The sequence below is a fragment of the Anoplopoma fimbria genome, chromosome 11 (genome assembly GCF_027596085.1).
Source record: "Anoplopoma fimbria isolate UVic2021 breed Golden Eagle Sablefish chromosome 11, Afim_UVic_2022, whole genome shotgun sequence".
In the NCBI taxonomy this organism is placed as follows: Eukaryota; Metazoa; Chordata; class Actinopteri; order Perciformes; family Anoplopomatidae; genus Anoplopoma; species Anoplopoma fimbria.
This window is the reverse complement of record NC_072459.1, coordinates 5670748-5686500: the sequence shown is the minus strand read 5'-3', so window position 1 is coordinate 5686500 and position 15753 is coordinate 5670748. Positions and strand designations below refer to the sequence as shown.

The 15753-nt window shown below is 41.5% G+C and overlaps 1 protein-coding gene across 1 annotated transcript in view; it reads left to right on the top strand.

The window, feature by feature from the left end:
- LOC129098634 (E3 ubiquitin-protein ligase RBBP6-like) overlaps window positions 1–13795 on the top strand; it is a 17145-nt gene extending 3350 nt beyond the window's left edge. Inside the window, exons 3-20 of the mRNA XM_054607697.1 lie at window positions 900–948; window positions 3796–3840; window positions 3981–4063; window positions 4267–4363; window positions 4484–4623; window positions 4976–5148; window positions 5389–5492; window positions 5676–5849; window positions 6189–6340; window positions 6784–6889; window positions 7041–7107; window positions 7248–7290; window positions 7391–7699; window positions 7970–8113; window positions 8401–8665; window positions 8704–10565; window positions 10921–11011; window positions 11764–13795. Coding sequence (XP_054463672.1) covers window positions 900–948; window positions 3796–3840; window positions 3981–4063; window positions 4267–4363; window positions 4484–4623; window positions 4976–5148; window positions 5389–5492; window positions 5676–5849; window positions 6189–6340; window positions 6784–6889; window positions 7041–7107; window positions 7248–7290; window positions 7391–7699; window positions 7970–8113; window positions 8401–8665; window positions 8704–10565; window positions 10921–11011; window positions 11764–13035 — 5176 coding nt within the window. The 3' untranslated portion in view covers window positions 13036–13795. The remainder of the gene's footprint in view (window positions 1–899; window positions 949–3795; window positions 3841–3980; window positions 4064–4266; window positions 4364–4483; window positions 4624–4975; window positions 5149–5388; window positions 5493–5675; window positions 5850–6188; window positions 6341–6783; window positions 6890–7040; window positions 7108–7247; window positions 7291–7390; window positions 7700–7969; window positions 8114–8400; window positions 8666–8703; window positions 10566–10920; window positions 11012–11763) is intronic.
- The last annotated feature ends 1958 nt before the right edge of the window (window positions 13796–15753 follow it).

Genomic DNA, 15753 nt, shown 5'->3' with positions numbered 1-15753 from the left:
GGCTGAAAAGTGTTGTAACGCTGCCCACAAGATTAAACGCAGCAAATCAATCCTCCACCTGCTCGAGCAGACTGGAGCCACTTAGCTTCAAAAGGCTTCCAAGTTAGCATTGACTTTTGAGTCATTTTAAAGGTTATTACATTCACATTTTACATTAAACTTAACATCAAATGTTAAACCCAAATAAAGGAAAGATTCACTGTAAACACAAAACAGATTAGAAATGTCTTTTATTGGTCTATTATTTAAGGGTGTAGTGTTAGTTTTTGTTATGTACAGTTAACTAGACCAAAGGTTTTTATGCTGCCTTGACGCAGACTAAAACACCCTAAAGTAAACATCAGGTTATATTGTAGAGATAAAGAACAGTATAGGTTTCCTTTAATCACAAGTTTATCAAGGCCAGGGCCTTGCATGGCAGCTTAGCCACCATTGGTTTATAATTGTGGGTGTGGACGGGTGACTCAGAGGCATGTTGTAACTCTTTGTCCGGTAAAATAGAAAAGCGATCTATAAATGCTAAAGAATATCCATTATGAAGCTTTTGAATCATACTTCAACATTTTTTGAACTGTGGTTTTTGCCATGAATACTTTTACACAGAACATGAATATTCCGCTGGAAAAAAAGTGACATAGTTCTCTTTGTTTGACTGGTTGAGTTGAGCTCATATTTATGAAACAATAAAAACATTGAGACTCAACCGTCTTAATCAGGATGTCAAACTTGTTTACCCCTTTCAACCTTTACAAAGGAAGAGCCAACGCCTTTACACATTTGGGGCATGACGAATAAATTGCACTAAAATGCGAAATACCTGCCTTGTGAAAAAAATTAGATGTCTCAGGCTTTTATTGTGAAAAATAAGAATTGAAAATTGGTATCTTTTTCTGTTTCAGTGAGCGATCAGATGTCCAGACCCACCAAGCCTTTGGAGCCTACAAAGCAGTACGTAACACAAAATCCCACTGCACCTCTTCTCCTGCAGCTCCACTAAACACACACGTTGCTCACATGACCCCATTAATCAGTGCTTTAACATCAGTTCAATGTGCGCTTTGGTGGGATTGGCTTAAACAAAAAAATCTTCAATCTCAACCATCTATTTCCTCTGTTGCGGTCTAAGTTCCTGTTGCAGAGAGGAAGTAATGCGCTTCATCAGGATTTGGTTTACAAAGAGCTGCTGCTCTTATATAAATCATATTTAATATTGACAATACAGTTTTAAAATAGTAGTATTTTTTGTTAAACCGTGGACAGGGGGAGTTAAAATTGACCAAGTACTCTATTATAAACCATAAAGGATCATACATTTTTACATATTCTCTCTAATAAAGGCCCTCGGCTGTTAATTTAACAAGCTGCTGTATCAGCAGAAGATCATTGGGTATCTGTCTGTGGGTGTGATCGGAGCAGCTCGGGCGGGTCAGACTTTATCATGCAGAGCAGCTATTCACTGCTGATAAACCCAACTGTTGTTTTATGAGCTGCTAGCACTCATTGCCCAGTAGTCTGTTGTCCATTAGCTGCGTTTTGAAATGCTCACTCGCTCTCTTAGAACATTTGCAGATGTGTATATTTGTAGCCTTTTATAATAGCAGAATTTTACAAGTTACATTTACGGTCGTTTTTTATTTATTTAGTATATTGGATCGCATTCTGGTCTTATCAACCACACAAAAAATCAAAATGAATAACAAAATATAAGAATAAGAATAATCTAGATTTACAAAGCACTAGATAAAGTGAACAGATGCTGGTAATGTATCAATAACACCAAACAAACTCTTCAAATACGTTAAAGAAATAATTGTTTTGGAAGCATTTGGGCTTTTTGAAATAAAAACAGGGAGTACACTCCATCCAACAGAATAAAAAGGTTTTATTATTCAGGCTGGATTCACAGGAGCGAATAAACAACGCCTCTTAAACCAACTCTTCATAAACCAAGTTTATTTGATGCTGTATTTTTGCAGTGTCAGTTCTGTTTATGATCCTATGAACTAACTCGAACACATCTCAAAAGCTTTTACTTGAATTAGTGTGCACTGACCTGATTTTCTCTTTGGTTTCTCAGTAGGAGAAGTGTCTTCCACTCTTCTTATTGCTTTGAGTCTATCTGACTTTTTTTCTTTTGTGTTTTTCTGCCAATAAAGTCGTTTGTATGAAGCCGTCTGATGTATCGTTTATATGTTTGCCTTCACTAGAGAGAATGACGTCTGTACACAGAGTCGCTTTGCCACCTCAGATAACACATTTTGGTATCTGTCATCATCAAACATTTGCAATTGATCGATAAAATCTTGTGTTTACATTTTACTTTGGCAGGAAAGACAAAAAAACAATCATGAAGGGGAAGTTTTAATCGGTACTCCAGTGGTTGAGTATTGCAGTTTCACTCAGAAAAAAACTTTATGAAAAGGAATAGATCAAATCAAAGCAGCAGAGGAAGAGAAATCCTGAATTTCAGTCCCTGTTATAGATAAAGCTTCAAAAAACACTTGATCTTTCATTTCCCATACTGCAACTTCATAGCATCTTTAATTAGATTTAATGATATAATATAGTTCAGTCAGCACTTTGGATTTTAAACATGACTTTTAAGTTGTAAAGTTTAAAGTACATTATGTTTATAAATATATGTTGGTGTGTGTGAATATTTGGCTTTTCATAAGGTTTTTTAAATCTTATTTAGTCAGACTTGCATTCATTGATTGACTATAAAGATCAATAGTCACATTACTTAAACCCTGACTGTAATGTATGTGCTGTTATTTGTGAAATGTATATCTTGTTAAAAGAGAAAGTCGACAGCAGCAGTGCTTTGAGCTAAATGCCAATGTTAGCATGCTAACAAAGACAATGCTAACATGTTGGTTAGCAGGTATAATTAATCACCATGTTCACTCTGTTAATGTAGCCTGTTAGCGTGCTAATATTTAGTAATTAGCACTAAACACAGCTGAGGCTGATGGGAATGTAATTCTTTTTTCATAAACCAAAGTATCAAACAAATTCAAATTTTGACCTGAGGGTGACGCTATATGAAATGTAAGGGGACCAGTCATGGGATTTATCCTCTGGGGACCATGAATGTTTGTACAATGTTTAATGGCAATTCACAGTCCAGTAGTTTGTGAGATATTTTAGTCTGGATTGAACTTGTGGGCCGACAGACTAACAATGCCATCCATAGAAAGCTCTCAACATGTTGATGTTACTTTTTTGTGGTTTTACTATCTACTATCTACAATCTATTCCAGGACAGTACAGGAACAAACCAAGAAAAGGTGCACAGAAACGCTACTTTTTTTTAGGTGCGAAGAGCAATTGAGGTGGACATTAGGAGAACATGTTTTTTATTCGACAAAATGTTGTCCTGACACGTGAAAATTCCCATTGTTTGCTTCTTCATTATCATAGCAAGTTCAGAGGGATGAGAAGTGTCAGGAGGTGCTGACGCAGTAATTCTTGGATGCCAACAGAAATGTATTATCCACTTTGTATGAAAATGAAAAATTATTTTATCTATAACAGTTATTAAAGTTAAGACTTACTGCAGTGACATTGCCCCCATGTTACAAAGGAAATGCCCAATGGTACCGGGGGTAAAGCATCAAGGTTAGCAGGACAAGTGGTAATGTTTTGGAGCAAAACTTTGAGCTGTTTTTCTTTTTAGTGTTTCTTCTTCCAAAATATGTGAACATAGAGCATAAATCTTTTCCCCTGAGACTTGAATCCTGGAGGCTGTCGTCGTGAATCGTCTGAAACTGATTATGTGTTTAATTCTAACAGATGGATGACCAGAGTTCTTCCAGAGCTTTACCGCTTTTCTCAAAGGTACACTCTCTTCTTCCATTTTATTGTACACGTCTTTGCTGGATCATATGAGTCAGTTATAATTAAATACTGATCCTCCTGTTTGCCAACTTTGTGTCTATTGCACACATGCATTGGTTTGTGTGTGTGTGTACATGCAGATGGCTAACCTGGCTGATGTGGAGGGGTCAGAGGAGGATAAGATCAAAGTTATGATAAATCAGTCCTCCTACGACGCCTTGAAGTGAGTCACCTCTAATCATTTCATATCTCCTCCTCCATGTCTCATTTTTCTCTCGGCTTCAGTTTCTTTACTCCATAATCCTCCTTTATCTTACATCTTTCTTTCACTCTTCAATGATTCATTCATTTTGTTTTCTGTCTCGTTTTTCTGTTATTTTCTTTCTTCATCTGTCCCCGTCTCATTGTCTGTCTTTCTGTCTCTAGCTACAACAAGAAGTTTGGTACCGTACTTCCTGCAAACTACACCTGTTATCGCTGTGGAAATACTGGACACCACATCAGGAACTGTCCCGTCAGCGGGGTGAGAGCAGGACATGTGGTTTCTCTTAGAGGCAGTTTCTGTTGCAGTTTCTCCTTTTTTTTTTTGTTATCCTATCCAGTATGCATTATTTTTGTGTTTTTGATATTGTGTGTGTTTCAGGATAAAAACTTCGAAGCCCCTCTGAGGATTAAGAAAAGCACAGGTATCCCTCGTTCCTTCATGGTAGAGGTGGATGATCCAAGCATAAAGGGAGCCATGCTGACCAACTGTGGACGTTACGCCATTCCTTCCATAGACATGTGAGACCAAGGAGTCGATGTTTGTGTGTCTTTTGTTTTAAAGGAACTGTTTGGCATTAGGGTCAACGACTAACCTGGCTCAATTCAGAGTTGACAAATTTCATCTTATCTCTAAAGTTTACACACATTATATCTTGTTTCCAGTATTTACGCTCAGAAGAGCTAAGCTAACCTGCTGTTCAGTAGCCTCTATATTTAACAGACCCCCAACCTTTGAGGAGATCCTCCTCTTGGGTGAAATCCTTGTAGATATCCTTACACTTGTTTAAGTCACTCTGGTGAAAGGCATCCTCTAAACGCATAGAAAAAGCAAATGTGAACTTGCAGCGTGTTCACTGTTGTCTCTCCGTAGCGCGGCGTACGCCATTGGGAAGAAGGAGAGGCCTCCGTTCGTTCCACAGGAACAGGCCGAGTCTGAAGAGGAGCAGGATCCTGTACCCGAGGAACTCCTCTGTCTGATCTGTCACGACCTGCTGAGTGACGCTGTGGTCATACCCTGCTGTGGAAACAGCTACTGTGACGACTGTGAGTCTCTGCTATGCACACACACACACACACACACACACACACACACACACACACACACACACACACACACACACACACAAATACCAGAAAAACCTATGCACATTTGCTATACTTTTAAAAAAAGTAATTCTGGTTCTGATATACTGTGTACCATCAAAACGTTTTAACCAATTAAAGGTACTGTGGTCGTTTTTCAGTCTGATATTTACATTTGAACCGTCTTTATCTCTTTCTCAGGTATTCGTTCAGCTTTACTGGATTCAGAGGAACACGTCTGCCCCACTTGTAGCCAATCAGATGTCTCACCTGATAACCTGATAGCCAATAAATTTCTCCGACAGGTGAATTGACGGATGGATTGAAAATATATTGATGTTAGAGTTGGAGGAGAATGGAGATAATTGAGTAAATGTTTTTTGAAGGTTGGGTTTGTGAACTATCTCTTTTTCACGTTATTGCTTTTAACCTCGGTATAGAAATGCTCTTACATGATTCAGTTGTCTTGTCTGTTTCTCCAAACCCAGGCTGTGGACAACTTTAAGAAAGAGCGAGGCGTCACTAAAAGCCTGAGCCGAGGGTGTGGTACCTCCCAATCCCAAAATCCAACTCGGACACCGAGCCCTGTCCCAACCCCGCCCCCTCTCAGCGTTCAGAGCCAACCTCCTCCGAAGCCTCACATGCCAACCCACCGCCAGCAGGTGAACCTCTTAATGATATGTTTCATCTTTGGAGGAGTTAAGAGTAGCTCTGTACCTGTGTGACTCAGGAGCAAACAGAATAATTACTGTTTTCTTTTCACAATCAGATTTTTGTCTGGTCTCATATGGATATCTCCTCAAAACCATGAAAACAAATGTTAGAAAGCACAGTATACTGCAAGTTTTAAACATGAAGTGTGCATGTATGTTCCATTGATATCTTTATGGGGGGATATCTTTGTAATAGTTAATAAATACTATAAGCTATAATAGTATCATTAGTATTTTCCAGACTATATCCTGATCCATCTATATTCTCTTGTTGTCTTCCTTCTTTAGGACCCTCTCCTGTACCTCTCACAGGCTGCAGACACACCGCCACTGACTCAGGTGTGTGAGGCTCCGCCCACAGAAACAGGCCCCGCCTCTTCTCCCCCCACACCGAGCACTTCCCTCGAGCCTGAGCAAAGCCACCTGGAGAAACCTGACAAGTACGTACACACCTAAAAAAACTCACACAGAAGTAAAACGACTCTGTGGGGCTCTGCTGCCTCACCTGTTTGACGAGATAACTTGTGACTCATCTAGGGTTTATTGTTGTGGGACCTTAAATATATAAAGTCTTAATCCCCTTCAGTTTGATTTCTGACAAAGCGTGGAAAATGTTTTTCCCTGTAAGTGGTCCTTGGCCCCATAAAGATTGAGAACCCCATGGTATAGGGTTCATCGCAGGAGGGACATTTGGGAATAAAAATATGAAAGAATTGTGTAATGTTTTAATGTCTTTTAAGCAGAGAATAAACATTTGGTAGCATTAGTCAAAAGAAATAGAATGTTGTGCTATCAAAATATGGCGCTATAGGATTTGAGATAAAGAACTGGTTAACAATCTGACGTTTCGTTCATGTTGTACTTGGTTGTGTTGTTTATCCAGAGAGGCTGAAGAAAAGACAAACGATGACTCAGCGGCTGCTGCCTCCCCGCCTGTACCGGTCTCACCCAAAGACCCCACTGATGCCCCATCACAGCTGATACCACTGGTGAGCACACACACACACACACACACACACACACACACACACACACACACACACACACACACACACACACACACACACACACACACAGTGCCAAACTAACTTTGATGCAGCAACGTTTCTCTGTATGAGATCTGTGTTTGTTTCTGCTCAGGTGAAGCTGACTCCACCTACAGAGCAGCCCCAGTCAGTCAGTGTGAATCCACAGCAGCCCTCCTCAGGTGAGAAGCAGCGTCCCTTTCTGTCCATTCATCATACTGATCATCCTATCTGAGCAAACAAGTTATTGATTTATTATTATGTTGAGATCTGCAGTGACATCAATAACACAAACAAAACCATCTGCTCCCTGATTCCACAGGTCCTGCTCCAAAACCCTCGGGTCCATCAACTTGCTGGGAAAGGTCAGTGAAGCGAGTGTGTTTAGATACTAGTCTCTATTTGACTCTGCTCACTGTTTCCAGACTGATGTATTTTCCTCTTCCTTCCTCTGTCCCCCTGCAGCTCCTCCTCCTCCTCCTCACTTTGTCCCACTGGAGGCTGGAATGAACCGAACACCCAGCAGCCTCCTCCCTCCGTCTCTTCATATCCATCAACTCCTCCACCTCCTCTCTTTCCTTCCCCTCATTTCCACACATTCCTCGCCGCCCAGCAGGCTCTCGGTATTTACCCACCTGGATACCCACCTCCTACGCCTGTCTGGACACTCCCAAACCTCCAGGCGGCTCCCATCCCTTCCCTGTGCCCCTCTACCTCCATCCCTGCCCTCATCCCCAAGGAGTGGTACCAGCATCAGAGAAAGAAGAAGGAAAGGTAAGGTGTCCAAGTAGTTATACCCACAAGGGTGAAATTGAAATTCTTCAATCATATAATTATCCTTGTTCAGTTGTTTTAACCTTTTGAAAATTGTATTTACTTCAATTCCAGGCAACAAAGGAAACAATAAAGTTGCATTATTGAAACGTTCACATTATGTTTTTAGGTTGATTACTTTGAGTACTGGATTTCCTGATTAAATTTAGTAAAACCATTTATAGTTAGTAATATTAGACACTTTCTACCTCCTCTATCTCTGTCCCTCAGGTCACCTCACAGAGGATCCTCACACAGGCGCTCCTCCTCTCGTTCTGATTCAAAGCCTTCTAAGTTCAAGTCTTCTCGCTCCTACTCTCGCTCTTCAAGCAGGTCCAGATCCCGTTCCCGGTCCAGGTCCCACGGCCGATCCAGGTATTTTGTGCCTTTTTTAGAATCGTTCGTGTTCATTCTATATATTTTTTCCATAAAGTTATTCTTACAGGGTCTTAAATTCATTGTGTTGTGTCTCTGGTTCTCTCTAGCGAAGCACATATGAAAGCGCGACCAATACTGGATATTAGACGTTGATACTAATATCGATAGTTATTATAAATATTGGCTAGTAGTCATTTCAATAATAAAGTATGGTAATCTTGATACGGATCCCTTCAGATATGTACTGAACAGGACGTTTTACAGTTCAACATTCTTTTTTTCAGGCCCAACTCACCTTACTCTCGCCACAAAGACCTCCACAGCCGCTCTTGTTCCACCCACTCCTACAGCTACGGCTACAAACGCTCCCCCACACCGTCATCGTCATCTTCACCTCAAGTGGGTTACCGTTCCAAGCCCAAGTCACCTTCAGATCACCGCAAAAGCAGCCATCACAGCCGCCACCACAGCAAGAAATCCGCTTCGAGCAGCTACTCCTCCAGGAGGCGAGGAGAACCATACCAAAGAGAAGCCGGAGCCTCGGGGGAAGTCTACCTGGACACCTGTATCCTCAGCACGCCAATCAGAGTGGCAGCCAGGAGCTGGACAGAGAGCGCTACCTGCAGTGGAACAGGCAGTACAAAGAGTGGTGTGATAAATATTTCAGCAGCTACGTCGGCCACTTCCACCAGCTGCCTCTCCCCCTCCTCAATCTCCCTCCTCCTCCTCAGTGGGGGGACGGAGAAGGAAGCGTGAATCCCTCCCGCGCTCACTCGGACTCTCGCGGTCGACTCCAAGGTCGACACACGGCTCGTAAAGATGGCCGATCCCCTCCGTCGCAGTCCTCCAGTGACAGCCGCTCGCCTCCATCTCAGTCTTCAAGGGGCAGCCGCTCCACGGTGTCTCAGTCATCCAGTGACAGTCGCTCTTCTCCATCTCATTCGTCCAACAGCAGCCGGTCCCCTCCGTCTCAGTCGTCCAGCGACGGACGCTCCACGCCGACCAAAGACGGAGCTCAGCCGAGGGCTTATCACCAGAAGTGCACTGAGAGGTACGGCCGCCAGCCAGTCACACTTACAAAGGGCAGCAAGGAAGTGGAGCTGCAAGAAAGTCGTGAAGACGACAAGAAGGTAATCCCGAAGAATGTGGAGAACCTCAGCACCTTAAAACATGAGCAAAAGAAGAAACATGGGGAAGGAAGAGGAGAGGAGTCATCATCCCCCGATGCTGCAGACTCCACGGATGACTGCAGGAAGGACAAGAGGAGACACAGCGCTGGACCAAATACCTGCAAGGATGGCACCCCAGCACAGGACGAAGCAACTGCCAGCGATGCCTTAGAATCAGTCCAACCACCCGCCAAACCAGATAAACGTTTGGATAAAGACTACGAAAGAAAAAGCAGAGAACAAAGGAATTTGGAATCTGAGAAAGGACGGAGAAGAGGCAAACATTCAGACTCCAGGCAGGATGTTGGGAGACGGCACAAAGAAAAGCCCAGTAAAGAGCCAGACATGGTGCATACAGACAGATACCCCGGAGGCAGCACAGCTTCTGACTCAAGATCAGAGAGGAACAAAAAAAGAAAAGGAGAGGACATCGAGAGGAGTTCTCTTAAGGTTGAAGACAGCAAATGCCTGAAAACTAACACTGCAGAGGAACCCAAAACCCGCAAGAGTGAATCCCCGAATCCATTTGACAGAAAGAAGCCAAATATTGAGAAGAAAAAAGAGATGAAAACATGGCCTCTGACAGAGAGACACATCTGGGAGGGAGGGATAAAGGTGAAACCACAGAAGAAGATAAGCATCAACATAAACCTGGATGGAAAAAAGAGCGAAGAGAAAATGGAAAAATTTGAATTTTATTATTTAGAGAAAACTGGTAATGGAGAGAAGGAGAAATTAAACAAAGAGCCAGACATGGAAGCAAATGAAAAGAAGGAATCCAGCAGAGACATGGAAGGTGTGTCTGAAGAAAAAATAAAACCAGATGAAGGAGAAGCAAAACAGAAATGGGAGAAAGCTACCTTCAGAGATGATGGGGGAGAGATGTTGGAGAAAAACAACACCGGAGGGAAGAAAGAGGAGAGAGAAAAGGAGGACTTTGACTTATGTAATAGTGCACTCAAAGAAGAGGAGGAGGAGACGAAGGAGAGTAAAAATCAGTGGGATGAGAGAGACTGGATGGAGGCCAGCAAAGGAGAAGAGCTGATGAATGAGAGGAGGAGCGTCACAGGAGGAAATGAGGAACAAGCGATGGGAGAAAGCACATGCAAGGAAAACAGAGTAAACCTACCGGGGGAGTCAAAGGAGGACCCGATGGAGGGAGTGAAGTGGAGAATGTGGGAGGAAGAAGAAGAAGAAGAAGACGCGGTGAGGTCCAAGTCCCAGAGCAGCAGAAACGAGAACCACCAGGACGGACCAAACACCTCAGTTGACGGCGGCAGGTCAGAATGTTTCGGCTTTCTGTTTCAGAGTTGATTACACCATGCAATATTTAAAACTGATCTGTTGTATAAAGGATGCAGAGAAAGACTATTTTCTTGCAGCAATATCTCGGCCATAAATACGTTGTGTCCCCTGTGGAAGGAACTCCTAGATTTCCCAGTTGAACACTTGTGATGTGAACCAACAGTAGACGGAAATATAAACGTATAAAGAATAGCACAGAAAGTATCGCCACACCTATTATTTAAGGACAGTTTCCACTCGTAAAACCTTTTGATTAACACACTAAGTGAGCCCGCAAGCCTGTTGACATGAGTGCTGATTTTAAATTGAGTGTGTTTATGTTGAATACAGCAGCTACGAGGACCGTCAGGAGAAGAAGACGGTGGTGAAACCTCTGGAGGAACACACCGAGGACCAAGATGAGGAGCCCGTTCTCATGAAGGTCTGTGAGCGCAGCATGTGGGCCCAGATCATTTTAAATGTATTATTTACATAAAAACATTTGTATAATATACATTTAGAACACATTTTGTTTTATATTTGAATTCACACATACATACATACAATACCAGTCAAAAGTTTGGACACACCTTCTCATTCAACTACTTTGAAGAATCTAAAATATAAAACATATTCTGGTTTGTTGAGCATTTGTTTGTTTACCACATAATTCCATATGTGTTCCTTCATAGTTTGGATGTCTTCAATATTAATCTACAATGTAGAAAAAAAATAAAAATAAAGAAAAACCATTGAATGAGAAGGTGTGTCCAAACTTTTGACTGGTACTGTACACAAAAAAGAATTGCATTCGAACAGATGTGTCTATTTAAGGGTTTTACCTCGGGTGATGTAGGTTCTGTGGATAGTTGTATAATGTATAAGTTGACACAAGTTAATATTTGTGTTAGCGGTCACAGAGAAGATGATTTGAGTGCAGAAATCAGGGTTTGGAGAGAGAGCACTAAAGTATTTTTCTTATTGTGTGTTTTGGATTTTTATGGAAACATCTAATCTGGATTTAGTTTTGAGATGATTCTTCTTTTTTTGAGTTTGTGAATTTTCATAATCCCGTTGCTTTGTTAAGTAGGTTGTAGTGTGTTGTTGGTTATGTTCATTTTGGATTTAATGATGTTTTTTTAATTGTTAAATTGTTGGTTCTGGAGGAACTGACCTCTGATGTCTCTGTCTCAGGTCCCTCGCTCCAAATGGGAGAAGGAAGAGTCTGAGGAAGAAGAGCGGGATGAAGAAGTGAGCAAAGCTCAAACAGATTCTCTTGCATCGTTTCTACCTTCACCAAAAGTGTCTGTGACACCAGAGACAACAACCATCAGGGAAACAGAGACTGAAGAAAAGAGAGAGAGGTCAGTGGAAAGGGAGAGAGGAAGGGAGAGAGAGAAAACCCCAAGAAGTGTGGCTCCCTCTAGTGGCAAAGACCGAAATGACATCACTGTGTATTCAGATAGAGACAGAGAGAGAGGGAGGGAGAGCGAGAGGCCGAGGGATAGGCAGAGAGAGAGCAAAAGATCAAAAGAGAGAGGAAGGGAGGAGGAGAGAGGGAGAGACAGGAAGAGAGAGAGAGGGCACAGCAGCACTGCTTCAGCCCAAAAGAGGAATCCCCCGTCTTCCTCCTCTCACTCCTACTCTCATTCAAAGTCACGCGACACAGCGAGGAGAGACAGGCAGCGAGGAGGCGATAACAAGAGTCCACCGTGTCCCGACAGGAAATACTCCGCCGGAAGGAGCAGGGAGAGCGGAGCGATGAGCAGAGCTACCGAACTGCCTGATCAAAACACCCACAAATCATGTAGAGACCCCTCACTGGACTCTAGGTCTAAAGACAAAGACCATCCCCACTACCACCACAACCACCCAGATCCACCAGGGAACAAAAGACACCAAGACAGACCAGCAGGGTCCCACCACTCCCCACCTCCCCTCTCTCACAGCCGGGGTAAGGAGAGAGACCAGCTCCCCTCCGGGTCCGAGCCCAGAACGATCAGCCCTGCTCCAGAATTCATGCAGCAAAGAAATAGAAACGACAGGAAGGAGGAATGGAGGCCGAGGCAGGTTAAAAAAGAAGGCAAAGGGGAGAAAGAAAGCAAAGAGATGGGGGCTGTGAGAGGTAGTAGATGGGAGGGTGAGGCATCGGACGGACGGACAAAGTGGGGGACAACAAGAGAGCTGGAGGACGGAGAGAGGTTCAGCAGCTGCAGCAACAGCGTCAGCTCATCGGCAAGCCAGGAGAACGGCCGGGACGACGGGAGAGAAGAGAGGAAGAGGAAACAACAGAAGCACAACAAGGAGAAGAGACACGACGACCCGGAGCCGCTGGAGGAGGGAGAGCTGAAGAAACACCAGAAGATGATGGCGTCAAAGAAAAGCAGTGACGGAAAGGAGGAGAAGAGAAGTGGAGAGGTGGAGGAGGAGGACCACGCTCAACTCTGCTCTGTTACGTTATCCTGACTCGCGTAGAAATTAACTATGTATTTACTTGAATGATGTTTTTCCTTTCTCTGTCCAAAAAGTGCCTGGATTCATTTTTTTCAACTTCATTTTATTTTCCCAGGATACTTTTTGTATCTCCTTAAGATATCTAATATCAAATATGCATCATCCAAAATGAAAGTGAACAGATTGTAAAGGAAAAGCACTTTATACTTAATATATGAAAAGAAACCTTGGAATTCTTAAATTATTATTTAAAGTTTAAGGAATTTGCACATGCTCTCAACTTGCTCAGGACTGCCACCGGTTAATAAACTGAACCTGCAATGTTACAGCTCGCAATGTTACATTTCGACAAGAGGTCATTCAGCAATTTTGATTTGCCTCACACAGAAGCACAGGAGTGCATTTAGAGGGTTATTGAAAAGAGTTTGTGATTCATTTGAAACATACTGTGAATATTTATGATTTGAACCTCTGTGTCGTATTTTGTCTTTATTTTTAATTTTGTAAATGTTTAATTGAAAAAAAAAGAAAAACTGCTGGATGCATTAATAATTTAACAGAGGGGAAAGTTTTTTTTGTTTTTTTCCTGCTTTGGAGGAAATAAATAAGAAACAAACATAATATTTTGTTTTTTCTGTTTGGGTGACATCATAATAATCTGCTATTACACGTTAGCTAGTAATATTTTCTGATTTCTGAAGTCCAAATTCTCAAAGACCATCATTTTATTCATTCATGTGCTTATGCTGTAGCCTGTAAATTAAAAAATCTATTGGTCATTTACCTTTGGTGCCTTTTACCTTCCAGACTTAAATTAAAATACTAAACTTAATTTATTGGTATACAGAAACCCTGTGGTCCATCAGTGCTATGGCTATCGGGACATTTTATACTTTAATTACTTTCAGTTTTAATTAAGCAGAACCCCAAAAATGTCCTCATTTTCAGCCATATTTTGTAATATGATTGTAAAAAGTATAAGAAAAAAACAACATAGAAACTACAGATGTCATGTAAATGTAGCAGGCGTAGGCTTTAACGTAGCTTTTATGGCAAAAGGCATTTTGTTAATGCTTTCTTCTCTTTTCGATGTATAGTACAGTTTTATTCAAACATTCTTTCATCAGTCAGTCTTTAAAGGTTCAATATTCGACATTCAGAGCATTTTATAGCATCAAACAACTGTTCGCTGTGTGAAGATACAGTAGAGTAATGTCTGCCTCAGCAGAGAATTGCCGCGTGGGCTTTTAGTGCATGTTAGTGCACGTGAGCATGACCTTCTGGTAAGCTCACGTGGTCACATTTGTGGTTGTTAGCACTGTTGGCTCAATTAGCTGCGAGCCAACACAGCATGTGACAGCACAAGGGACCTAAGACCTAAATTATAGGACCGTTTTTGTAAGCCAGTGAGCAAATGTGAAGTATCAAAGGACAGCTTTTTGTCCACTCTAATCATTTGCAGTTTGTGGTTAAATGTGGGTCAATTATGACTATTACATAACCTAAAATAGTACATTGACAGTTAATACCTCTGCTCATTTTTTTTGAAATATTGATTTCATTTTGCTCTTGAAGAAAAATGTAATTAGTTTTTAATTATTTATAGTTTTTATTTCATTTCAGTCAACAGAAACTCAAGCTCAATGTTCTCACTCAAGCTCTGCTTTGAGTAAACTAATCTCTCAGTCTTTCTTGATTTACCTGTTGAACCTACTTTTACCTTTGGGTCTATTCAAAACATCTCAATAACTTATATTAATAAAAATAGTTTCCTTAAAAACTGAGCATAAGGTGTTGGCTCAACTATTTAACTACTACAAACTGAAACAATACAGAGGGAGATTTTATTTTGAAATGTTTTTCATGATGTGTTACGTTAAGGGGTTAATTTAAAGAGTCCAACTCACCTGAGCTTCCTGTCTTTGGACTGACGGAGGAAACCCACGCAGACACGAGGAGGGACTGACGGTACGTCTCTCAAATCTTACCTTCAGGTCCTCAGACTGTTGATCACTGAGCTGCAGTTCCTCAGCTCTTTTCTGGAGCTATTTCTTTTTTTAAATACTCCACCTGTTTCCACAGAGACTTTCTCTCCTTCGTCTCTTGTCTCCAGTCTGGTGGAGCAGTCCTCAAGGCGAGATGCTGCTCTGAACTTTGGAGGTGAGTTTTCAGGGATTTCTTCTTAAAGTTATGTCATCATCACAGTCTGTCTCTGAACAGTTTTGTCTTTGTGTTACCTGATAAAAGGTTTGAACATGTTTATTTTTCATTTCTACATCAATTAAGTTGTCCTAGACCAAAACAATAAATTTCACAAATATTACTAGGATCTGTGTGGAGCTTAGAGGTTTTATTGTTAGATTTGTATCCATATTATTTCATATCAGAATAGGTAAGGTTGTGTATTTGGCACTTACTGTGAAAACACAATTTAATTATTAATAATGAGCAGATTATTGTTCTCTAGAAGCAATGCTTTAAAAATCACTAAAACACATTTTTAAGAGACAATATATGTCATGATTATTAATGTGTTATTACAGATGAAATGTAGAATGAAAGATCCCTGAAAGTAACATGCTCTAAACCACCATCTCTGTGCTCTTCTTTGTCTTTTTCCTCCCTTTATTTCAGACACCATGTTGGAGTCTCACCCAGACATCCCTCGATTCAACAACACCTCCCCTCCACTCATCACCTATATATCTGGTAAGGACACCCATGCTGAAT